Here is a 26849-nt window from a genome sequence, read left to right as displayed (position 1 = left end):
CAAAAGTGTGGACATGCTTCCTTGTCTTTTAGACTTCAAATCCACCATGCTGAATGAATTTTTATAGGGCATATACTTGTTCATGACCTCTAGTGTTAAGAAATTCTGTCATGTTTGAAAACTAGTCCCTCGTCGAGCCTGTGTCCCTGTTAATAGCTGAAAGGTCAATGGAGCTGCTAAACAGTTTGTATTACTGTCAGGGTGGCCATGAAAACACCGCCTGCAGCAAGAGGACTTGGCAGCTGGGTCAACAGGCACTGTGGGGATTTATCAACCTAGGGAGGCCACTTGCATAAAACTTTGACTGATGAATTGGGACTAGACTGGCTTATTGGGCTAAACCTTCTCCATTATGCATGGCTTTCTTTAGGATGGCAGAGCTGCCTGCTGGCTCCCTGAGACATATGCAAAGGATAAACAGAACCAATTTCCTCTCATGAAGTGATTTTTGAGAAGAAAAAAAAAAAAAAAGCACACTCCGGCATCCAGTAGACTAAGGAGTAGGATGAAGATATTAAATAAACAAATAAATAAACAAAGAGCAGTAAGTGGGGTCATCACAGGAGGGGCAGGGAGGAGACAGGAGGGCAGTTTTTGATGTTGGTCACACAAGAGTATGGGGACAGGACATTTCTGCAAGATGACCTCTGAAGCTGGGAATTTGCACTGTTAATTTATAGACCTCTTAAGGGAACGGGTTGTGTGACTTAGGGGGTTAACAGATAAGCAACGTGTTAAAATAGAGTAAGACTGGGTACACAGGAATTAAATTGACATGTTTAAGGATGATTCTATTTTACGAATTCCTGGAGAAATAACCCTGGAAACATTTCCAGGTCAGAAAAGGTCATTTAGTTTAAGTCCATCTGAAACAAAAATTAAAGAATCTTTTTCAGTAGTGTGAAAATATTTGTGTTCTATAAAACTAAAGCTTGGAAAGTTCAAAACTCTGTTAGAATTCTTTCATCTCCATCCCTCAGGAGCGTTTGTGTGATTCTGAAAAGATTTAACAAAGAGCAAGCCTCTAAGACATGACTTGGATATTCGAAAACTAGGTACTCAGGGCTCTTTAAAACTCCGTGGACACCTTAACCCCAATTTTGAAACTAACACTACCTCAAAAGTTGAGAGATCACCTGAAAATAATTCTTGAATGCATGGAATGAACACCAATGGTACTAAAGAATTGCATATGCTTTAAATACAATATTTACTTATCTTCACAGTGCTCTACAGAAATGAAGCAGAAGCAGAATGATTACCTGTACTTTACTGACAGGCGAAGGAGCACAGTATGGTGACACAATGCAGCATCCACACTAAGGAAGATTCAGAGACAAGACCGTGTGACGGCCTATGCTGCCAGGATAGACTTCCTCATCTTGACAGGCTTCAGATGGCTCTACTAAGTGAGACTGAAATGAGTGTCCAGCTCTTGTCCTCAATGCCTTGACATCTGCTGGCTGAAGGAGCATCCCAGACCAGGGCATGCAGAACCCAGTACTTGAGGCTTTGGGGGACCCAGCAAAGTGGCCCAGCAAGCTGAATGATTGACTGTACTGATTCGCCTAACTCCACTCTGCCATGAAACGAGACTCTTCCACTTCTGAAGGTATCCCTGTTCTAACAGGGAGGCAAAATTCCTCCCTTTTCTGCTTTTCCTTTAAAAACTCCTGAGTTCTAGTGAAGCCATAGAGAAAGCTGGTTGTATTCTCACAGAATTTTCATTTTTTTTGATTGCAAACAACGGCATTTGTTTTTTATAACAGGTTATCTTGCCATCCTTTTCTGAGAAGGATGCCCACCATAAATGATTTTAAACTTATGTAAATGATTAGGTAACATATGGCCTGAGACCAGATTGCCCTTACAGACTGAGCTGGTAATGCTGGGACCTCGCCTGCCTTTGTCAAAATGACCAAAGAATATTACATATCGTTTCAAAACTCCCTCATTTTTCTTATATGTGAGTGTGTGTGTGTAGGAAAAAAAGAGAAAAAACATAAATCTTATGGTGTATAGGAATGTAACTTCTATGATACATAATACAGAATATAAAAATTTTATGATTTGTAGTTATTCTCTTTTAGAGTCATGAGTCAACTGAATGTTTGAAATTCATTCTGAAGACATTATTCTAACAAGTCTGGGGCTCTTTCACAAGAATACAGTTAATCTAAGATTTTAATTTGAGTTAGTTTTTTTGATGTAACAAGAAATGTCTGTGTATTATTTTTTTTCCGTTGATGAGGCTCTTTCTTCAATCTCTCCCTCAAACATTTTAGGAAAACAGTTGTGCTCTGAAGCAGACATCCTGAACACAGCTAGGTTAGTAATTAGCTCGTGTTTCCAAAATAATCCCGTTCACATATACTAAAAAGTGTCTGCTTATATAGAACTTCCACTCATCTGGGCAGAACTACTATAATAACAAACGTTGGCATCCAAATCGAAACAGCATGAGGCTTCCAACAAATGTTTATGAAAACATTTGTTTTCTTATACTCAGTTTAATTTTGAAATGTATGCCTGGGCCTGTGTACAAGGACTGTGTCTCTGGGACTCTGTTAATCCCCCCACCTTCTGAAAACCAAACACACATCTTAACCCTGGCCGCACGCATGGCACGACTCACCAGAAACAGGCACCATAATGAGAAGTCAGGCCTTTCAGGTATGTCACTCTGAGACCACCCTACGAGAGGAGGCCCCATGATCACAAAGCCAAGGTCCCTTATGGCAGTCCTGGTAATTAGACACTAATAATGGACTGAAGGTGTAAAATTCACCTCAACTCACCACCAACAGACTAAACAATCCAGAGGAAGAGAGAAACATTTCTGTGAGAAGCAGTGAGAATTAATAACACGACCAGAAAGCTTGCAAAAGCACATCAACTTTGACAAATATAATGGAATAACAATGGCTATTTTGAAACTAATGGCAATAGATCTGAGTGAAATCATAGACCTCATTCTGAATCGTTAGAATGCTATTTTATGAATTAACACTGGTTTGATTTTTGTTCTTAATATTGCCACCTTCAACAATCACCGAAGTGTCTGATATTTTGTTTTTCATTCATTACTTTGCTTCTCACAGAAGAACACTGGTTTCACACTCAAGGAAGAAAAGAACCCTTACAGTGTGTAGATGGGTACTTCTCTTACTGTGAAAGAAAATGTGGACTGTTAAATAGAGAAGGAAAACTGTCATTATCACTGTGTGATAATTGGGTGTATGTGATGCCTTCTATCACAGAGAGATCATTTTTGGTCTCTTCTGGTTCTGCAGCACCAATGTCAACCTATATTTTTCTCAGGACAGATAGTGTTTTAGGGTATGGAAAAAAGACAAAAATCTCCATTTGTTAGTCAGTGAATTTTTCAGAAAAACATACACCATTTATAACCTACAAATATTTTTAAAGTGGAATTAAATGAATGCTCTTAGTAAACTTTTCAGATTATTGGAATTTTTTCTCCTAAAAGGGACTTGAAGTTTGGGAATTTAAATTTGCAAATGGGCTCATGAAGCTAAGTTAGCATAGAAAGAATTAGAACTTCACAGCATGGCGAAGCTAGGGTCTGACTACTACTGCCATTCCACAGTAGTCGTATTTGTGAGGATACTTAAGTCCTATAATAATTGTTTCTAAAATTATGGCTAATATCTATTTGACAGTATATAATTTTAGCAGCTTCTGAGAGTTCTGATTTTATCCATGAAGTTAACAACTGACTAGTGATGACTCAAGATAATTTGAAAGTTGTGTGTGTGTTGAAGTTGGGTGGGTGGGTAGAGAAGAGCAGGAGAGGGATAATTATATTCTTTAAAGGATTAAAACATTCACATCTTCCTTTTGCTGAAATAAATAACAAAGTATTTCTTCAGTTTTCATTTGTTTAGTCACAGAAGCTGTGAGCATCCAGTTATAAAATGAGCCTCCAATGTTGAGCTGCCGAAATAACTTATCCTGATTACCTAACAAAAGTTGTACTAAGCATACTAAGGTCTGCCAGAATGTTCCTGGTTTTCTCGAAAGGGAAGGAGGGTTTATTGCTTCCAGCAAGAGAGCGGAAGCCGCTGCCTCATACATCAGGCTCCTCCTCGGACATTTAAGTGAGGACCCTGATTCCACAAATATAATGCTGCTTTCAGATGACAACAAAGATGCCATGAACGTGATCGAAATAAGGCCTTTAAAGTTCAGGGTGTTCAAGTCTAGGCCTCAGAGACTGGAACTGAGGGTCTCTCAGGAGAGCACTTAGCAGATGGACAGGGTGGAAATGTTCATTTTGTTGAGGGCTAATTGCAATTCCATCACTAATTTGAATGCACTGGAATAACTAAGAGAATATTACTTGACTTAACAGAATATTAAAAAAAACTCACCTTTTGGGATCTACAATTTTGTAGAGTTTTCCATTGTGAGTCTGGGTCATACTTTTACTACTTGATAGGATGTAAACTTCACCTATGAAGAGAGAAATACAATGTTAATTCACAGTATTACAAAGTCTTACCTTCTTTTGCCTAGCAGATTATTATATATATATAATATGTATGTATGTGTATGTAGGTATGTGTATGTATATACATATATTATATATTCATACATCCACAGAAGATCACTTGCCTGAGTGCATGCAAATTCTGGTCACTTCTCCCCACATCTCACTATTACTCCAGGGCGAGCAGATATTAATCTCTCACCTGGAAGATGGCAACAGCCTCCTAACTGATCTCCCTGCTCCTACTCTTATTCTTCTATGTTTATTCTCAACATACCAGCCACAGGGATTCCTTAAAAGGCAAGTTAGATCATATAAATTGGATCACACTCCTCTGTTTCAATACCCTCCAATGGCACCTAATCTCTCTCCCAGCAAAGGTAAGTCCTGACAGTGGCCGACAATGTTCCCCCTTACTGCTCTGACCCCATCTGCAATGTTTCTAGCCTCACCTCCTGACTTTGGACATGCAAGGCAGGTTCCTGTCCCAGCCTCCTGTCTCAGGCCCCTGGTGTCCCAGGCTCCTCCTGCCTCAGCATCTGTCCCAGGTCCTATCTCAGGCTCCTGTCAGTAGACCACCACTAGATGCATTGTTCCCCTTTCAGGTCTGTGCTTAGATATCATCTTTCTTGACTGTTCTATTTAAAAGTACACTTGTCCCAACTCTTAGCCATCTCTATCCCTCTTTACAACTAGATTTTTCCTCCTAAGCGCTTATTACCAACTAATGTACTATATATATATATATATATATATATATATATATATATATATTTTTTTTTTTTTTTTTTTTTTTTTTTTTTTTGCGGTATGCGGGCCTCGCACTGTTGTGGCCTCTCCCGTTGCGGAGCACAGGCTCCGGATGCGCAGGCTCAGCGGCCATGGCTCACGGGCCCAGCTGCTCCATGGCATGTGGGATCCTCCTGGACCGGGGCATGATCCCGTGTCCCCTGCATTGGCAGGCGGACTCTCAACCACTGTGCCACCAGGGAAGCCCTACAATATATTTTTTAAAAATTATTTTTAGGGCCTCCCTGGTGGCGCAAGTGGTTGAGAGTCCGCCTGCCGATGCAGGGGATACGGGTTCGTGCCCCGGTCTGGGAGGATCCCATATGCCGCGGAGCGGCTGGGCCCGTGAGCCATGGCCGCTGAGCCTGCGCGTCCGGAGCCTGCGCGTCCGGAGCCTGTGCTCCGCAGCGGGGGAGGCCACAACAGTGAGAGGCCCGCATACCGCAAAAAAAAAAAAAAAAAAAAAAAAAAAAAAAAAAATTATTTTTATTGTCCTCCTTTAGGATGTAAATTTCATGAAAACAGTTTAGATTGTTACCTCTTTATCTGCTCCTGTATCCCCAACTCCTAGAGTAGAGCTTTGCACAGAATAGGTGCTCAATAAATAGTTGTAGAATGAGTGTGGAATGGCAAGTTTTATCTTGATTTATTCCACCCAAGATTCAAAGGTTTGGTTACCAAGTTGTTACTGTTAATTGATAATTTGAGGCCAGATGGCATTGGGTACTCCTTTTTAATATTTAGCTTTTTAAACAAAATATATTAAAATAAATAGCTGGGGGGAGAGAGAGAGAGAGACCCTTGTGCTCAATCCCAGCTCCATGTCTCTGATTCCTGACGCCAGGCTGTGTTCCTGAAAATGAACTACAACAGAAGGAGTACCCTCTTAGGAGAGAACCGCTCTCGTTTATTACCACTCCTTCCATATAATTCAATATATAGAACTGATCACATGAATAGGGCATTAGAAGCTGTATTTATGATTATATGTTTATAAGGCTTTAACCTTTATATTTGGTTCTTATTCATGAAATAGGTCTTGATTTAGTCTATATTTCTCTTTTCTACTTTATTATTGTGTATTAAGCACACCCTACTGCTTTCTCACTTCTGGGAAGGATGTTATGGGATTTACATTAAAAACACAGACACAACAGAAAAAATTAAAATGATGTTAAAAGGCAAAGGAATGTAAGTTAAAAATATCATATTTATTCCAAGTACTTTATGGAGTTTACCGCATTTAGTCCTTACAACAAACCCATCCTAGTTTTATAGTTAAAAACACACACACACGTAGAAAAAATACTCTCAACACTTTTTGTTTCAAAAAATGAAAGCTCTAACTCACTTTCTTATATGGCTCTTAATTAAAAACCAAAGAGTTTTGCATTAAAGAGTGAAAGTATATTTATTTTTAATTATGAAATATACGCTATGTTGTGGCTTTTGGACAGTAAGAACTGTATATGCTTCATTTCTTGGTTCTCCTCCCAACACTGTATTAAGTGTGGACAGATATTTGGATATTTTAATGGGGGTGATGCTAATAGCATGAATGATGGTGAGTGACTGGCAGTAAGGTCTGGGGAAATCAAAATGATTCATCAAAATGATTCCAAATACTCATCTCTAACTCTGCCACAAACAATGTGACCCTAATTTATATTTTAAAATCAGAGTTTGCCAATGACGTTTAAATTACAATTACAGAAGATTTAAGCTAGAAAAGGTATCCTTCTGGTTCATTTGAATGGGGTAGGAGAATTTCAAGGGAAAATTAAATGCAAGATGCTTTCAATACTAGAACAAGAAAAAGATAGATTGGACTTCTCTTCTTTGAATCCTTATATTCCTGCGGCTTTGAAATCTGTGTGCTGTGTTTCAGGAAACTTGTCTGAGTCCCTTGGTAACCTAAGTGAATGGCATGGATGTATTTCTGAAGAATTCTCTGTTTGATGTAGGAAAACCAAATCTGCGTGTTTAGAGTAAATAATTCTGATTTAGGGACTTCCCTGGTGGCGCAGTAGTTAAGAATCTGCCTGCCAGTGCAGGGGACACGAGTTCGAGCCCTGGTCCAGGAATATCCCACGTGCCGCGGAGCTACTAAGCCTGTGCACCACAACTACTGAGCCTGCACTCTAGAGCCTGCAAGCCACAACTACTGAGCCTGCGAGCCTAGAGCCCACGCTCTGCAACAGGAGAAGCCACTGCAATGAGAAGCCTGCACACCGCAATGAAGAGTAGCCCCTGCTCGCCACAACTAGAGAAAGCCCGCATGCAGTAACAAAGACCCAACACAGCCAAAAATATAAATAAATAAATTTATTTAAAAAGTTAAAAAAATATTAATAATTCTGATATAGATAGAAGCACAACTTTTCTTAATATCTAGAAATTTATCCCCAAGGCTAAAGGAGCATGGTAGCCATAGTTTGTTTAGATATTATTCTTTAAAGGGAATCATTATGAAAACTACATTTATCTCTGAAATTTAAAATTGGTGGCATTTCACCCTTTGATTGGTAACATTCCAATATCAACTTCTTTTTGCTTGTTAAGCTGTATACATTTTGATAACATACCAACAAATAAATTGTGTGTTATCCTGGAGATTATCAATGAGAAGATAATTTCCATTCTGTTGGAAAGAAGATCTACAAAGTCAGATTATCTTGCACAAATTTCATGCCTCAATGGGCAAAACAATAAGGGATAAAGTGAGATTCAGGGGCTTCCCTGGTGGCACAGTGGTTGAGAGTCCGCCTGCCGATGTAGGGGACACGGGTTCGTGGCCTGGTCCGGGAGGATCCCACATGCCGCGGAGCGGTTGGGCCCGTGAGCCATGGCCGCTGGGCCTGTGCATCCGGAGCCTGTGCTCCGCAACGGGAGAGGCCACAGCAGTGAGAGGCCCGAGTACCACAAAAAAAAAAAAAAAAAAAGTGAGATTCAGATTACAACAAATTTTAATTTATTCCAAGAGACATGGATAAGTGCAAAGGTTCAGATAGAGAATATAAACAAATGACTTAGCTGCATCAAAAATATCAGTAGACATTTAAAATTTTCTCTGTCTTCAAGACTCAAAAATTCTCTTTTGTTCCTGACTCCCATTTTTCTGCTTTATTACTTTCATATTTCTGGGGGGGAGGAATATGATTTAAAGACCCCCAGAGAAAGTTTATTGGAAGAGAATACTGAATTGGTCATCTTTGCTGTAGGTTGCATTTCCAACAAATGTAGGATGAGATTGTTATACTTATTTTTCAGAGCAGAACAGAGCCTCTTGGGCAAAGATTGAGAATGAAACAACAGAAAAAGTTTGTACAGTACCTAATTCATCTTCTCCAAATCCCAAAATGTGACCTGAAAAGTAACCTCTACAGGAACCACCGTTGCCAAGACAGAGTGGTTTTTCTTGCCATTGCTTGGTCACAGGACTTTGCTGGAGGGTTAAGAAATTCCTACAACAAAACATACCAGAAACCTACGATGAAAATATGCTTTTGCCTAAAAAACACAATAAAATGTTTAAAATAAAACTCATAATAAATAATTGTTGTGCCACAGACCTGGCTTCTAAAGGGAAAAGTAATATAGCCCATAATGTGTGTGAATACGCCGAAATTCCCATGTGAAGAGAAAGTACTTAAGATGATATTTTGTTTGGAGATGGGGTCCTAAAAGTACCTGAGTCTGAGAAAAGCCCTCCCCTTCATCCAGAGAATGATACTTCCTCTCCAGGACTAGATTCCATGCTGTGCTATTAATCAGAGAGAGGGATGGGGGAAGATCATGGGGTCAGTACTCTTTTTTAGTTCCTTTCAGCGACCAAGCATATCAGCTCTGCCATATGCCTGAATGCCAGTGACTTGGGGAACAAGATTCTTATTTTGGGTTTCATCACAGAGTTTCTTATAATTATCCACAATGTGACCTCTAAACTTTAGGCTAAAATTTAATTTTGAAGCATTCCTATGAATAGAGACAAATTAAGGTCTGTTGCCAAAAGTCCCAAAAGTTTGGCAAAAGCAAAACTTCTTAGCCTTCCAGATAATTTTTAAAATATTTATACAACTCACGTAAAACCACAGTTTTCAATTTACTCATGATCATGGTAAATTTATGTTAAGGATGAAGGGAAGACTCTAAATAATATGAAATGTCTATCTGAAGACCTCTCTGCTCTTAAAAATTATTTTATGAATTTGATCAAGTATGTTTAAAAAGCATCTTTTAGGAAGTTCTTGAATTATCCCACCAAACATGGTGGAACTAAAAGTAAATAATAATATTTATGTGTGTCCCACACCTGATTTCCAAAGGGAGGCAATCATTTGAATATTTTATGATGGTTTGCCCAATAATAAATGATATGTCATTTGATCTATCAAACTGTGGTATCAGGAAACCTACCCATTACGATCTCCAAACACGTAGCTTCCATAGAGTCTTTCCGACTGGCAGCCTCGGTAAACAAACCCACCAACCAAAGGACCATTACTGAATGGCTTGAATTCTAAAAGTGATGGCTCACTTTCTGGAAATAAAAAAAACATAACATTAGATCAAATGAAATGTATTTTCATAAAGGAAAGGTAATGTAGGCCACACCACAATTATTACAGTAATTTAACTCTGAAATGTGTTCCATGATGCATAAGATGGATCCTTGTTGTAGATATTTAGTGAAAATAATTACCCCTTTTGCTTAAATATAATGTAATTAAATATAATGTAAAGGGCTTCCACGCATAGCGGAATGAAATAAAAATGCTCTGCAAATGCTTGTTGTTATTATAACTGCCAAGACGTATAAAATTTTCAATGACATTAGAATCTGGATATTTTGCAAAATCATGGACTTTAGAACTAAAATACTTAAAAAAATACTTAATTTTTTTAATATTGAATTTTTTGTAGAAATGCTTTTGCATATGCCTACTAAACTGAGCCAGACCTCTCAAATTTTATAAAATGTATAAATGTTCAAGCTTTAAAGAAAATAAAGGTATGGTACATAAAAGGTCTTCAAGACCACATTTGTTGCATATTTTAAAACACTGTCACTTAGTCCAGTAATATCTTCATTTAAAATGTTTTAAGAGTTTTTTTTATAGAGTCATGTGGTTAGCAAAGTCTATTTCAGTCATTCCTTCAGAATTACATGTGGATAGACATGTATCTCAGTCTTTCCAGGCATGTTATTATGTACTTGAATACAGGGATGCCAGTTGCAATGGATAAGATAAAGTCAGCTGCAAATTAATCTGAAAATTGCTTATTATGTACTTAAATAAGTCACTATCAACAGGAAGTATTTTAGGCAAAAGCTTCTGTGGAAAGACAGTAATTCTAAAGTCCTCCCCCCTCCCCATGTGATTATGGTGAATACGATATTATAAAAAGTAGAACAGATATGTTTTTTAAAAAAAGGATACTGAGAGGCAGCGTAACTGAAAGACTAAGGTCATGAACTCTGGAGTCAGGTTCAAATCCAGATCCTGTCACTTTACGTTGTGTGACAGTCAACCTTTCTGTGTCTCAGTTCCCTCATTTGTACAATGTGGCCAATAAGAGTGCCTACCACATAGGGTTTCTCTGTAAATGAAATGACTGAAGTTTGCAAAGTGCTTACTGCAGGAGCTGGCAGGTAGTAAGCATTGTGGATGTGGCTCTTTGGTTTTTTTTTCCTGATTTATTGAGGTACAGTTAACAAATAAAATTATATATGTATGTGCATATATATATATGTGTGTGTGTATATATATATACACATTGTAAAAGGATTCTGTGGCTGTGTGTTTAATACATAAATGTAAGGCCATCAATATTATAACCAGTTTCAGCTGAACCCCAATTAATGTGATTGCAGAATTTAATCTACAAATATAACCAAAATTCCCACAAGCTAGTGACTCATTAGTTTTTTTTCTAACCACATTATTCTTTGGTTTGGCTTTTATAAGATGCACACACACATACATGAATACCTGAAAAAAAATAAAGTAAAATAACTGAATACCACATGAACCAACACAGCTGCTTCATTCCTGGTACTAAGTAAATAACCATATTGAATGAATAAATAGAAGAAGCAATCAATTTAATAATCTTCATCTACTATATTCCCTGAATCATAATCATATTTGATACGTTGTTTCCTCTAAAAGGAGCATATACAAAAACACTGAAAAATATTAACTTTATATTTTAATATGTATCTCTAAATACTCTAGTAATCATGCTATTAAGAATAAGTTTAAGATCTAAACATTCCATCTTCATGACTTGGGTAAATAAGTCATGTTTTTATAAGTCTATTACTTTGTTTTCTCTAAAATAAACACCTTTAAAAAATACATTCTTATTTGAAACACTTATAATTTTCCTAATTGCTGAGACTCGTATGTTGGGTATTGAGAAATTTCTTACCTTCAGCACTTGTTTTTTTCCTCTGTATATAAGATGTTAAGACAAGTTCTCCCTTATATATTAAATAAATAGAAGGTATTCATCTCGATTCTCAGATGAGCAAAATATAAACTGCTAACTTTTGAAGGTCCATTAAATTTTTGGACCTACAGAGCACCATTCAATCCATGGGAAAGGTAATTACCCACATGGAACCCCTAGAGCTTGTAAGAGTCACTGGACCTTTAAAAAGTGAGCAATTGACGCCCTCATCATGGTTAGGCCAGTATTTTGATGCTTTCCCAAATGCTCATTTTGCAGAAATCCTTTTCTCTTCAATTAATATATTAAAATAAAACAAAGCCCAAACTAAAGCCAAATCAACAAATTATGCTCTACTTACCATAATCTTTTCCCTTAATTATCTGTAGGATTCTGGCTGATGATCTGTTCTTTCCATTGGAGTCTGAGCAAAGTATTGTTAAGTTGATGTTTATGTCAGTGGGGTGTCGATCCACAGCACATCTGTGACAAAATGGGGGTGATACCCATGAATTCCAACCGGGGTATCTTCTAAGCTCAGACCAGAGATTCCTGACATAGGAATCCTTTGTGGGCTGGCAAGGATCCTATGGGCGATTTAGTTTGGAACCTCTAAAAACCACCAAAGGAAACATCCTGTTTGCTGACTTTGCTGAAGTTTAATGATCTCTGGAGTATATTTCTTAATTTCTCTTGGTATCTACCTCCATTATGAATGTGCACACTGACTCAGAACATTTGTGAGTCTGTTGTTAAGGAATAGCACATGTGTAATACACTGGTAGAGTATAAGAGTAAGAATGGGGGCACCATCAATTCACATCTGCAACACGTGCTACAGAACACTTGGTCCCCAACTTAATGATGACTCAGCTTTATGATGCTGTGGAAGCAGTACACATTCAGTAGAAACCATACTTCCAATTGTGAATTTTCATCTTTTCCTGGGCTAATGACGTGGTACCATACTCTCTCGTGATGCTGGGCAGTGGCAGCTGCAGCTCCCGGTCAGCCACTCCATCACGAGGGGAAACAACGATACACTGACACCGATTCCACATCCCTGCAACCATTCTGCTTTCCACTTTCAGTACAGTACTCAATAAATGACATGAGATATTCAACATCCAATAGGCTCTGTGTTAGAAGATTGTGCCCAACTGTAGGCCGGTGTGAGTGTTCTGAGCACGTTTAAGGTGGGCTAGACTAAGCTATGAGGCTCGGTAGGTGAGGACCATTAAGTGCATTTTCGACTTAACGGTATTTTCAACTGATAATGGCTTCATCAGGACTTAACCCCATCATAAGTCACGGATAACCTGTAATAGTTATAGTACTGGTTTTGTGTTTCTTACATAGAATCACTACGTTCTAAAGTGCGGGCTGCTCTAATGAAGGAAAGCATGCACTCCAATTCAAGGAATAAAATAAAGCTGATCCCCACAACCACTGAGGTCTTTCACGTGGACTCTGACTTTGTGTTCACGCCCCCAATCTGGGGCCAGAATATTTCTGTGACTTAAGCCACTGACTGTAAAGTCCATGGGAACAGGAACCACTTCCGACCTCTTTATCACTGTATTTATACTCCTTAGTTCAAACCCAGGAATATAAGAGGGGCTCAATATTTGTTGAATGTTTAAGTCAATGAGTGACTAGGTATGGGGAGTTTGGGTTGGGGGAAGAATGAAGTTGGATAACATTTTTGAAGTTCTCACAAATTTGGAAAACAGTCTTGCACTGTTTTTAGGTTTCCCAAGCTTGGCATTATTGACATTTGGGGCCAGATATTTCTCTCTTTTGTGGGGGAAGAGGGGTTTGTTCTGAGCACTACAGGATATTTAGCGGCATCTTTGACCTCCATACACTCGATGGCAGTAACATGATCTCCTCCTTCCAATTTGTGAAAACCAAAAATGCTTCTAGATATTGCCAAATGTCCTCTGGGGGTAAAATCATCCCACTGAGAATCATTGTTTTAGGCCAATAAAATACACTAATGACAAAAACAAATTCATTGGGGCTATTAAATAAATTACAAAATTAAAATAAAAATCTGAGAGTAGATTCTGGAGCTTAAGAGACATAAGAGTCACATGCAGCAATTATTTAAGCAACAACAACAGTGAAACAAAACCTGTTGGCTCCAAATGATCCTATTCATAGTAGCCTGACCTGCCAAAGGTGGGTTAGTGGTTCTGTGGCCGCAGTCACTTTCTTGTCCTCATTAATTCAAAGATTCGCAGAATACAACGTCTGGCAGGGATCCTGACACAGACCTGCTGTGACTTAAGGTGGAACCAAGTCCATACAGGGTGAGAAATTTTTCCTGTACTGCTTTTTTTTTTTTGCAGTATGTGGGCCTCTCACTGTTGTGTCCTCTCCCGTTGCGGAGCACAGTCTCCGGATGCACACGCTCAGCGGCCATGGCTCACGGGCCCAGCCGCTCCGCGGCATGTGGGATCCTCCCGGACCGGGGCACAAACCCGTGTCCCCTGCATCGGCAGGCAGACTCTCAACCACTGTGCCACCAGGGAAGCCCCTGTACTGCTTTTCTTTTGAAAATGGAGAAACTCTGACCAAAAAAGCTTTGTGTTTCTAACAAAGAAAGAGCAAAGAGACCTTTGGCCAGGTCTCCCAAAGGTGGACTTGCTGGAGACCATGAGGTCTAGCTCTGACTGAATATCAAATCCACCAAGAACCACTTGGCCTTTTTAACCTTTAGTCTCATATAAAAAAAGAGCGCAGACAGTGAAACTTCTCAGTATGATACTATAAGGGTGGATCCATGTCATTATACATGTGTCCAAACCCATAGGATGTACAACCCTAGGAGGGAACCCTATGTAAACTATGGTCTTTGAGTGGTAATAATGTGTCAGTGTAGGGTCATCAATTGTAACAAATGGTCCACTTGGGTGGGGGAGGCTATGTATGTGAGGAGGCAGGGAAATCTCTGTGCTTTCTGCTCCATTTTGCTGTGAACTGAAAACTGATCTAAAGATTCAAGTCTTTAAAAAAAGGCAGGGGGAGGTTCCTGATGCCAGCTACCTCAGAGTGGTGGCTGACAGTTATCAATCAGATGATGGGCACATGATACGTGGTTTGCTACTCTGCGCCAAGGTGCTTAATAAGAGCCAGCTTTACTTTTAGCCAATAATGATTTTAGTTTCCTTTCTGCTTTATTAAGTCCTCCTTTGCTTGAAATACTCTTGGAGGGAGGCAGACCGTTCAGCCCTCTATCACGGGAAGAGGTAAGACTCCACAGCACAGGCATCCTGCCGCACGTAAGGGCTGTAAGGCACCTCGCCCTGTGTTTTCACACTGAGGGTCGGGACCCCCCGGGAAGGTTACATGAAGGCTCCAGTGGGATTGTGGTGACTCAGGCTGCTTGACTTCAAAGTGCTGCTTTGTGGTGGTATCTGCCGGTTCTGAGCTCTAGGAATGGAATGTGACAGTTTCATCCACTTCCTGAACCCACCTTAAGTAGTCCCTGTCGCCCAGATTTTAAGATCTGCTGAGATGCCAAAAAGGAAATGAACTGTAGACTTGGACTTTGATGGAAGGGAGATGAAGAGCAGGAGGGATTATAAAAAGAAAAAGTTCGAGAAATACTCACCTTGCATGTAGTGCACACTCAATAAATATTAAATAGCGATAATAACTAGTAAATGAATAAATGTGGCCAGATACCCCTTAGTATGAATAACAGACCACAGATTAGATAAAGCTTTCATCATAGAATTGCTATATTACAATTCTTAGCATTTTTCAAGTATACCCCAAATGTCTCATTCTACATTCTTCTTAGCGGTCCTTTCTTTATGACTCATTGTAGTAAACAGTCAATCTGAATTCCTTCAGTATTTGTAATTTCTTTCAAGTAAAAAAATGCTAACATGTAGCTCAATTCCTTCCAAATGACACCGTGTCATCATCGGTTAAGTGAAGCTATGATAATAAGAACCATAATTTATTTAAAGTCCATCACGTGTGTCAGATACTCTATTGGATTCTTCACGTATAGATCTGTATTTAATCATTACAGCATCCTTGCAAGGTGGCTATTACCATCCTCATTTAATGTATTTATAAGGAAATTAACATTTAGAGCGGTTTAAGGAGACCAAGTTTATCATCTGAATAATATTATCTGAATTGCTCAGATTAAAGTCTTCATCATGACACCTGTCCACCAGTGTTTATCCAATAATAACTCTCCAAAATGTTAAGGCGATATTTCTCTGTGAACTTGTCCTCTGCCTTGTCTAATCTGCCTTCTCCATCTGCTTCACACATTAACAGAAGAAAGAGGGCAAAATACTGGGTAAGATAATGAACCGGTGTAATTTTAGAGGCATAACCTTGGATACCACTCTTGGCTGCTCCGCACCCGGAAACCCTCTTTCTTTCCCCACTTTGTGAATCCCGGCCCTGCTGTAGGGCAGGAGAGAGGACGGGCTTGTGTTCTCACCTGCCTGGATCGTGGAGGCCATGGGCAAACACTTCCGGGGGCTGGTTGGTGCTGTTGAAGTGCGGGTTGCTCTTGGGTATGGAATAAGGCACGTGGCACATGGCAGTATCCACGTCCAGACGGAGCACGGAACCTGTGAAGTCGCTGAGGAATCGGAGGACAACGTAAGTGCTTTCCGTTTTTGTTACGTATTGCGCCTGCACTCAGTGCTGGGAAGTTGCCCTACGGCTACAAAACCACCCCCCGCCCCCCATTTGACACAAAATTATTAAAGTTCCAAATTCCATATCGTGGGAAATGAAACCAGGGGCAGTTTGCCTTCAGACACGTGGCAACACCGGGACAGCTCGACGGTGGCTGAAGCCTGCAGCATTGGTGGTGCGCTGCTTTTGGCATCCGTCCTCTAAACTGATTTTTTTTTTTTTTTGCCAAACCACATATTTAACGTCCCACAGGAAGCTCCACTGGACAATGTTGGTCCATTAGGTAGAGTGTCGAAGGCAGCAGGGATGTGCAGGGCAACTACTGCACAAACCCCACAGCAGGAACTCGTTTCAGGACATCTCAGTAGAGCGACTTTCAAAAATATTATAACAGCATATTTATTTGAATTCCTCTTGATTTTTTTTTTTTTTTTTTAATGTGCTACGCAGGCCTCTCACTGTTGTGGCCTCTCCCGTTGCGGAGCACAGGCTCTGGACGTGCAGGCTCAGCGGCCATGGCTCACGAGCCCAGCCGCTCCGTGGCATGTGGGACTTTCCCGGGGCACGAACCCGTGTCCCCTGCATCGGCAGGTGGACTCTCAACCACTGTGCCACCAGGGAAGCCCCCTCTCCATGTTTTAAATGCAGATGCTGATAATAAAATTTGAATATTTAACCGAGGTGATATAATTCAAAGACATAAGTGATATAACTCACTGAAAACATTTTACCATCAAGGGGCATCTGTTTCTTTGTTTTATTTTTTTACCTTAACCCATCCATTTCTTCCATATCATCCAGAGTGATCATCCCATCACCGAGGATGATGTACAGAAAGCTGTCAGGACCAAAGAGCAGCTGTCCTCCCAGATGCTTTCTGTGGAGTTCTGCGACTTCAAGAAATACTCTGGCTGTTCTCAAATCCACTTGATGGGGATTTTTTCTAGGTGGTGGGGAGGAAACAAACCATGATTGGGAAAGATGTAAGGTGAACCCACAGAAAGTAAATAGGGCACAAAGGGGGAAGCAAACACGTGGCATGTAAATAAGCAAACATACTGAAACTGTAGCCAATAAAAATTACTGAAAAATGACGTTAGTCTCTAGGCTTCCGAAGTGGCATTTAAGTTGAAAGAGAATTGTGGAAAAGTGCCAAAGCTACCAGTTTTTGCAATTTTCCTTAAAGACACACACAGGATTTTAAGCCAGATGGAGATTGGGGTTTAATGATTGCCACCTGATGGTTAATTATTTGTAAATTCTAAACAAAAAATTATAAAGAGATAATGAGAAAATAAGATTAAATGTCTTTTAGTGGTACCTGGATACTGTGTATTCCACAACTCTGAGAATATGGTCATGAGGCCCCATAGCCCACCGTTCTTGGTTGGTGGTATAAGACACATAGAGCTTTCCATTTTTCTTGTAATTGGGATGGAATGCAAGGCTTAGCAGTCCTCTTTCATCTCCTCCCTGCAGTCAAATGAAAAACACAAAGAATTGTGAAGTTAATTATGTTCTTTATTGTGTTTCAACTGGAACCCCCAAAAGAGTCTCTTTCTTTCTCCTGGATAATCTTTGCCCAAACTCTTTTCTTTTCTTCCTTGCCTACTGCACAAAAAGGATTATAAAACATTTCACTTTGCGGAACTCTTTAAGGGTTAGAACAAGACAATTGTCTTGTGTGGTTATCTATACACAGGACCCTTACACCACTTTTGTCAAGTGATTTGTGTATGTAATCTGGGGAAGCTAGGAAGACAAGTTTAAGTGCTGTGAAGAATTCTTTGCTGGGTTACTAGGTTGCTTGTAGTTCACAGAAGACAAATAAAAAGGTTCATAATCAGCAGTGACTTCTAATCCAAGTCTCCAAAACCTAAAACACAGTGTGGGCTGCCAACTCCCACTGTCTTGGCAATCTGTTTAGAAAACAGTTAAATTGCTTGTGTAATATGTAAACCTTTGTTTTACCCTGGAGGCATCTACATCAGTTGTCACAACCGTGGTGGTCTGTTCATCATAGCTAGGTAATAAGCAGCCTTGGCCTCTCTACATCGAAATGAGGTATTTTTACATATATCCCTTTGCTGCCTAGAGTTTTTTTCCTTATAGAAAAATGGAGAAGTGAAAGGAGAGCTAAAAGCCAGGGCTGGGATGGGGGTGGGAAAAATCCTAGAGAGGAAAGGAGACACTAGGAAATAAAAGAAAAATCCCAAACAACCTTCTTTTGTTATTGTATGAATGTCAAGAATTGTATACATTGGGCATGCCAAATGCTGTAACAATTAAAACATCATCGTGTGCTTAAATAGAAAGGCATTTTATCTTTATTTTCTGCTAATTCAGCTCGATGAAACTCAATATGGTCTTAGCATTTGTTTTATCCCACAAGTAGTCTAGGAATTTCTATAATGAAATCAAAGTATCTAAAATTATCTAGATCAGAGACTTCAAGTTCAGATTCTGGTGAGCCAGGGATCACTTCCTCTGTACTCTGCTGAGTTATGCACAACGGCGAAAAACGTGGCAGAAATTGAATGTTGCGAATGCCGTTAGGACATCACCTTATACACGCTGTTTCATTCAACAGCACAACATTCTTATGGCAAAAAGCTGTAAGTTACTCCTTAGAAGTGTTAGAGGGAAAAAAGTCTAATGCTGCCATTTCTTCACAAGGCTGTGCTCAATCACGGAAGCGCTCTCTGCCTCTGTCCCCCAGGATAGCATGTGTTACTAACAAAGCACAGAACTGTTTGTAGTTTGTGTGCTCCAAGGATTTGTGAATTTAAAGCTTTAGGCATAAAAGTTCACTTTTAATAAACACCGTTTGTTTTATTTCTCAGATTAGAGAAAAACTGCTTTCAGAGGTATGCCATCCAAAGTGGAAAACATCCAAACTTTGAGTGTGTAAATAATAAAGTGGATGCAAATATCCCAGACCTACCAAAGTATTATTCAAATGTCAAAAAAGGCAGCCTCTTCATTTGCATATCACGATATGATTAATTTTAAGCTCAATAACAAGCTCGCAGAAGGGTAAGTCTTTATGACTAGTATTTATGAATGAGCCTTGGTGTTTTGGGTTTTCTTGTTATGATGATTTTAATACTGACTCAACATTGCTGTTTTTCTTCTTATATCTTCAGCAAATAAACATCTCTTGCCTTTCTTATGAGATATTGAAAACAGGGATGTGTAACTAAGATTCGATTGTAGAAAAGCCACTGCACATGTAAACCTCCTTGATAGATGTATAAGGAGGCCTGGGGGGATTTAGTTTGTGATTAATTCCTCTCTGCATATATTTCCCTCTAAAGCTGTGAATGCAGGGTAAGTACTGCAAACCCACTTCACAAATGTTTGCGTTCCACTATAAGAAGCTTTTGTTGAAAGTAGTTCTTTTGTAGTTTTTAATCAAATCATCTGAAAGACAACTTGAGCTGGCTAGCAACATAGTTTAAAACTGTGCTAGTTGCTTTTTGGGAATTAGGAACATAGAATTCATGCACTGTAGAGAGACAGATGGGAAAAGAGATTGAAATAAATCCACAAGTGATAGAAGACAGTCGTTTACGTTAAAGATTCACCTATCACGCGAATGAATTTAGAGGGGCATCACTGACTTTTATTAAAGGGTCAAATATGGGGCCTCCCTGGTGGCGCAGTGGTTGAGAGTCCGCCTGCCGATGCAGGGGACACGGGTTCGTGCCCCGATCCCGGAGGATCCCACATGCCGCGGAGCGGCTGGGCCCGCGAGCCATGGCCGCGGAGCCTGTGTGTCCGGAGCCTGTGCTCCGCAACGGGAGAGGCCACAGCAGTGAGAGGCCCGCGTACAGCAAAAAAAAAAAAAAAAAAAAGGGTCAAATATGGCAACAGAATGAGACAACTGAATGACAAGAATATAAATCAAAAAAGTCATTTTAAAATGTCCTGAATTTTTCAGGTTATAGGATTTACATTTGTGTAATCATTACATGTGATTTCATTTTTTTAAAGTCAACTTCCAGGTGTGAAGTAGTGTTCTGGGTGGTTTAGAAACATGACTCATGACTCAAATCATTTCAGAGAAATACTCACTTTCATAGCTATATTGATGAAAAAATTTAACATTCTATGTAAATATCCTAGAGTGTCTCTCGAAACTAGCTTTTAAAATTATCTCGTATAACACAACTCTTAAATGCTCAGAGATTGGGAAGGAAGGATATATGACTGCTGTCAGGAGATTTAGCTTGAATTAGCCTGCAGAGTTATGCTGTCCATTTAAAGTATGTTACTGACAAATCATAAAGATGGAGAAGTATGTCCAAAATGTTTTCCTTAGTCATGTGAGAAGCAGCAATGTGTCCAAATATTCACATTATACTTTGTACTTTGTTACTAATACCGATAGCTTTGTGTACACATCATGCTTCTGGGAGTATACATCACTGCCTGAACCAAATGGGCAACAAGTAATTTACAAGCAATATTTTAGAGTTTCCTCCGTTTGGCTAAAGCTTTTTTTCTTTTTTTTTCCAAAGAAGGTTTAACTTTGGACCAGGGTCAGAGGCCATAATGCCAGAACCACTACTAGATTTGAGGCTTCCAGACCCTCTGTGGTTGCTTCAACCATAGTCTTCACTGGCACATTGCCGCCTGACAGCCTGAGTGTTGCCCCTGGAGTCAGGATTGGACCAGCAGCCCAGCTCTCCCAGGCTCAGCAGAAAGCCCTTGTGTCAATGTTAGACTGTCTTCTTATTCCTTCCCATCCTTTCCCCTCATTATGTGTAGCTTTATGGATTTGAAACCATGCCCTCCTTCCAGAAATGTCAAATTACTGACTTGTTTCTGCTGAGCATTTGGGGAGAATGAACCTCTAGTGAATTTAATTCGTTCAGCCAACCTGTCTTAAAAAGGAGACAGACACATTTGTAGAATGGCAAATGGAAGATCCGCGGTGTGGGGAGCCACACCTTTCAAAAAGACACTGACTTCTGACATCATACTTTTGAAAACTGTTAACCCAATGTCCAAAGTGTTGTCTTTAGTCATGTGAGAAGCAGCAATGTGTCCAAATATTCACATTATACTTTGTACTTCATTACTAATACCAATAGCTTTGTGTGCACATCGTGCTTCTGGGAGCGTATTTCACTGCCTGAACCAAATGGGCAACAAGTAATTTACAAGCAATACTTTAGGGTTTCCTCTGTTTGCGTAATGCTTTTTTTCTTTTTTTTTCCAAGCTCACTGACTGAAGCCTCAACCAAGCATCATCGTAGGCTACCATGAGCCCCTGTCTTCCCCATGCTCAGTCCTCTCAATACCACATCAACTTCTGGACAGCCCCTCACCAAGCACCAATGACTCCTCAAAATCAGGTAGCTGAATGATTTGAAAATAATGTCCCTATACACTTTGGAACCTTGAGATTAACCCATGTTTCAGAGTAAATCATAAAACCCTCCTTAGAGACTTTTAATAAGTAGTTAACTGCCGTTCTAATTCTCATTCAGCTCTCAGGAACAATTTCACAGGGTCAGCAGAAAAGAGACAAAAACCCAAAACAAAGAGTATTGATGACTTTCACGTAAGTACAAGATCTAGTCCTATAGATTTGAGATAAACTCTTCCCTGGTGAACACATGGAAGTTCTAACCAATTGACTACGAATATTCCTCTTTGAAGAAAATGAAGCATCTATTGAAAAACACAGAGAATCATAAGGTGGTTCTAACAAGAAGTATGTTTTTCTTTTTTAAGAGAAATTGTGGGGCATGGCCTTTCATTATGATATTTTAAAGAAAACACTCTGGTGTGTTCATACTTTCAATGTGGTTAAAGTTAATTTTTTTCTGACTTCCAACTTCTTTAAAATTTGCCTTAATATATATACATTTTCATTCCTGTGCCTTCATATTTCATATATGGCAATTGACTTGTGTATTCTAGGAAACAGGACTGGGCAGCACTGAGCTGGGAGCATCATTTCTCATTTTTCCATAGTTTGCTAGGTTACCCTTTGGCAAGTGACTGGCTTCAAGTTCAGTGATCTATACAACAGCCTTATGGTATAGAGAAAGCAAGGAAACATAGATTAAAGTAAATAATGCACTGCTAAATTAAAGATATTCCTTGTTACCCCCTTGTCAAAACAATTGTGTATTTAACATTCATTCGACAAATATATATATATATATATATATATATATATATATATATATATACACATATCTATATATACACACACACACACATATATATATATATATATATTTTTGCGGTATGCGGGCCTCTCACTGTTGTGGCCTCTCCCGTTGCGGAGCACAGGCTCCAGACGTGCAGGCTCAGCAGCCATGGCTCACGGGCCCAGCCGCTCCGTGGCATGTGGGATCTTCCCGGACCGGGACACGAACCTGTGTCCCCTGCATCAGCAGGCGGACTCTCAACCACTGTGCCACCAGGGAAGCCCATTTGACAAATATTTATTGAATACTTACTAGGTGTTAGGCATTGTACTTGGCACCAGGGATAAGACAATCAGTGAGAACCAATTCCTGCCTTCCAGGAACTTACCCATGGAAGCAGATAACAAAGTGAGTTTCAGTTGTTTCATTCCTCCCATAACTTCTTTATGATGCTGATTTGGGGTGAGGGTATTTAAACAGTGCTACACTATTAGAAATATGTATGGCCCAAACACAAGTATTAAGGATAGTAAATACCTACTCTGGGTAACTTCTGACATAGTATCACTGAGGTTTCTCCACTCTAAAACTTGGTAAGAAAAAGAAAAAAAATCTTGGTTTTATAACAGATAAATTATTAATTGTCATTTATTAATTGTCATTTACACATCTATGTTTCACTGGCACACTCTCAGGAAAGGAACAAGGGGACTTGGAGACCAATGTGGGCCCCTCCTCATGCAAACCTCTGCTTCTTAGACTGGAATCTTTTGCTGTTTAGAAATGACAAATAGGTTTGTTTGAGAATTATTAGCTCAGCTAGAATAGCAGGTGTATTGGTTTTCTCTTGCTGCTATAAAAATCACCATGAACTTAGTGGCTCAAAACGATCCAAATATATTATTTTAAAATTTGTAAGTTAGAATCAAACATGGGTCTTACTGGGCTGAAATAAATGTGTTTGCAGGGCTGTGTTTCTATCTGGAGGCTCTAGGGGAGAATCCATTTCCTGTCCCTTCCAGCTTCTAGAAGCCATCTGGCACTCCTTGGTTGATGTCCTCCTCCCTCCATCTTCAAAGCCAATAACAGCAGGATGAATCCTTCTCATACCTCATCACTTTGACCTCTGCTCCCCCTTCCACTTTTAAGAATTTGTGATGACTTTGAACCCACCCAGATAATTCAGTATAATCTTAATTCCAGTGCAACCTCAATTCCCCTTTGCCATGTAAAGTAACATATTCACAGGTTCTGGAGATTAGGATGAGGACATCTTTGGGGGAGGGGCATTTCCTGCCTACCACATGGCTATTTTAATCTATTTTTTTAAAGGATCCAAAGCAATGATTACTTGAGCCATCTTGGCCATGCCCTGCTGTGAGCACCCTGAAACAGGAGGCTGGTGAAATTCACCTGTACATTCACAGAGAGAGATACCTAAGGAGAGCGCTTTCACAGCAAGCGCTCTCCCTCAGCTGTGAGTATTGCAAGAACAACCAACACCCTTCAGAGTGAAATGAAAGCACTTTTCAGAATGGAGGAGGAGAAGGCAGAGACCATCTGTTAACATGTGGGTATAGATGAATTCCGTCAAGAGCAAAACTCCTGTGTTAATCACAGGATGCAAAGAAGGTAAAATTCAATGTGGCCAAACCATTTCCATGCAATGGAGGATTTTAAACTCACTAAAACTGTGTTATTTTGCTTTGTTCATAAGTTTTGGAACACACTGTAGGGGATTCATTTTTCCAACAACTCCTGGAAAAGATGAGAAGCATTGCTTTTCAATAGTTCCAAAAGTCTAATTTGGTCTCAGAAAGTTGTCAATCCCCTGAGGCCCCTGACTTAGTTTATGGGAGGGACTGCATGATGTGGTCTGTGCTATACCAAAAAATGTACTTGGTCTTTGGCCCTGGATCTTGGCACAGAGCTCCTAAAACCATTGGAATTTCCTGAGTGAAAGGAGTGTCTTTTGTACTTCATAATGAGCCCTGTCAACCTTACCTGAGTTTATGCTAATGAAGGGACTCTTGGTGGGCTCCCAGATAGCTTCAAAATGGGGGCTGGTAGCCAGAGGAACCAAAAAATGTGATTGAAGGATTGGAGCTTTCAGTCCTACCCACCAACCTCCAGGGAGGGGTGACGGACGGGAGGTTGAATTCAATCATCAATGGCCATTATTTCATCAATCATAGCTGCCTAAGAAGCCTCCATAAAACCTTAAACAATGGAGTCTGGAGAGCTCCCACGTTGGTCAACACATTGAGGTGCTGGAGGGCGTGGAAGTGCTGGAGGTGCCCAGAGAGGGCATGGAAGCTCCATGTCCCCCTAACTCCCATACCTTGCCCTGTGCATCTCTTCCATCCAACTGCTCCAGAGTTATAGCTTTTATAACAAACCTGTAATAGTAAGTAAAGCAGTTTGCTGAGTTCTGTGAGTCTTTCTATGAGTTATTGAGCCTGACGGGGAGCTTGTGGGAAGCAGAAATGTGGGTAGCGTGGGCACCCCGTTTGTAGCTGGTACCTGTAAGGGAGACAGTCTTGTAGGACTGAGCCCATAATCTGTGGAGTCTGGGTTAACTCCAGATAGTGTCAGAATTGAACTGAGTGGTTGGACACCCAGTTGGTACTGGAGAATTGGTTGATGTGAGGAAAACAAAACAAAACACCTCTGTCATTTGGTGTCATAAAACACTCCAGAAAAAATCCAAGAGGTTCTTTAGCCCATCCTCCTTTCTAGGGAGAAGGAGGTCATGGTCAACTCTATTGAAGAAGTTGAAGTTAGACTTGGAATAATTTGGTAGTCTTCCTGCCATTCAAATTTTACTTTGGAAATGAACATTTTTATAAAATATCTTGTGCCATTTTATTACTCACTCTTTTGGCTTTTCTTACCTTCACTGTTCTCTGAGCATGAAACCAGCCACAATATACTGAGGACCTATCACTCATAGTACTAATTCTCCCCTTTTCTTTAACATTTCCTCTATTTTTCCACATTTGACTTTTATTTTAAGTAAGTCTGTAACTTCTTCTAATTACTCTTTTGGTTTCCTGATAACTGAACGCTCTTCACGGCATTGTCTTGTCTCTTTAAGGCCTCTTCTCTGCTTAATTGTATTTATCCACTGTTCTAGTTCTTTAGGAAAGTATTTATAATTTTCAAATGCTGGCAGGACCCATGCTTACCTCGACCATATCCACCTGACAAAGAGGTCTGTCCTGCTTCAAATGAATTTGGAGAGCTGCTAGGAGATACCCAGCAATTCAGAGCTTTTAGGAAGTGTTTTATGGGGTGTATAACTTCTGGTATGCAACAATTGGTCCATGTTAAATCTACATTTGGGATTGTACAATTTATCTTCTGAAGGTAGCAAATGCAAAAACAGACTAGAAAAGTACAAATGAGAGGATAAAAGACATCCTAGATGGAGACCGGCTATCTCAAAGTCACAGTACCCTCTTCAACAATTCTCTTCCCCACTCTTTTCAAGCATAAACAAAATAAATCAGTCACATAGGGTTTAAGTTATGACCTACACAGAGGGAAGATACTAGAAGCGGTTATTTTCTAGAATTTACAGCTTCCCAGCTGCTTCTTATTCCAGGTACTAATATTCTTTTGACATCTCATGCCTATGGGGAAAAAAGTATATACACATTCAGTTACATATGTAAAAACTGTTATGGTCACAATAATTTATGTATGGGTGTACATGATTTATTTTATACAAACTTTATATTTGTCAAATTGAATCAACATTCATGTTTCTATTTTTCCCTAGGCTTTTTACCATTTGAACTGTGATATTTGATACAGGAGGGCACATTAGAGAATGGATCGACTTGTCCCTCCTTTTACATTGTTCCAGGCAGCAGATAGCTGCTGTAGAACCTTTAATATATGCTGTCCAATGAATCCAATATGGTATCAGGGAATGGCTTGAGCACTAAGGACTATTTGGCTCAATATATGTCAAGTGTTAATAATATCTGTCATGTTCCAAAGTTCAGTTCTCCAAAACATCTTCTCTAAAAGAAAACAATGTTTCAATAAAACTAAACAGTGTGGAACATCTATTTGAAATGATTACAAAATACTAAAGCTACAAAAAGTATAATAAACTCTTCTTAAAAACAAAATCCTAAACCAGTTTGCAAGGCAGAAATAGAGACACAGATGTAGAGAACAAACGTATGGACACCAAGGGGGGAAAGCGGGGTTGGGGGGTGGTGGTGGTGGGA

General features: G+C 39.7%; 1 protein-coding gene across 2 annotated transcripts in view; it reads right to left on the bottom strand.

The window, feature by feature from the left end:
- The window catches only part of HHIP (hedgehog interacting protein), a 95962-nt gene that overhangs the window by 20243 nt on the left and 48870 nt on the right, over window positions 1-26849 (bottom strand). For both annotated transcript variants that reach the window (XM_060115801.1, XM_060115792.1), the window contains exons 5-11: window positions 17757-17908; window positions 17205-17378; window positions 16233-16376; window positions 12120-12241; window positions 9719-9842; window positions 8636-8766; window positions 4395-4476 (exon numbers count right to left, since the gene is read on the bottom strand). In XM_060115801.1, the coding sequence (XP_059971784.1) occupies window positions 4395-4476; window positions 8636-8766; window positions 9719-9842; window positions 12120-12241; window positions 16233-16376; window positions 17205-17378; window positions 17757-17908 (929 nt within the window). The remainder of the gene's footprint in view (window positions 1-4394; window positions 4477-8635; window positions 8767-9718; window positions 9843-12119; window positions 12242-16232; window positions 16377-17204; window positions 17379-17756; window positions 17909-26849) is intronic.

The sequence above is a fragment of the Mesoplodon densirostris genome, chromosome 1 (assembly GCF_025265405.1).
Source record: "Mesoplodon densirostris isolate mMesDen1 chromosome 1, mMesDen1 primary haplotype, whole genome shotgun sequence".
Classification (NCBI taxonomy): Eukaryota; Metazoa; Chordata; class Mammalia; order Artiodactyla; family Ziphiidae; genus Mesoplodon; species Mesoplodon densirostris.
This window is presented reverse-complemented; position numbering and strand designations above follow the sequence as displayed.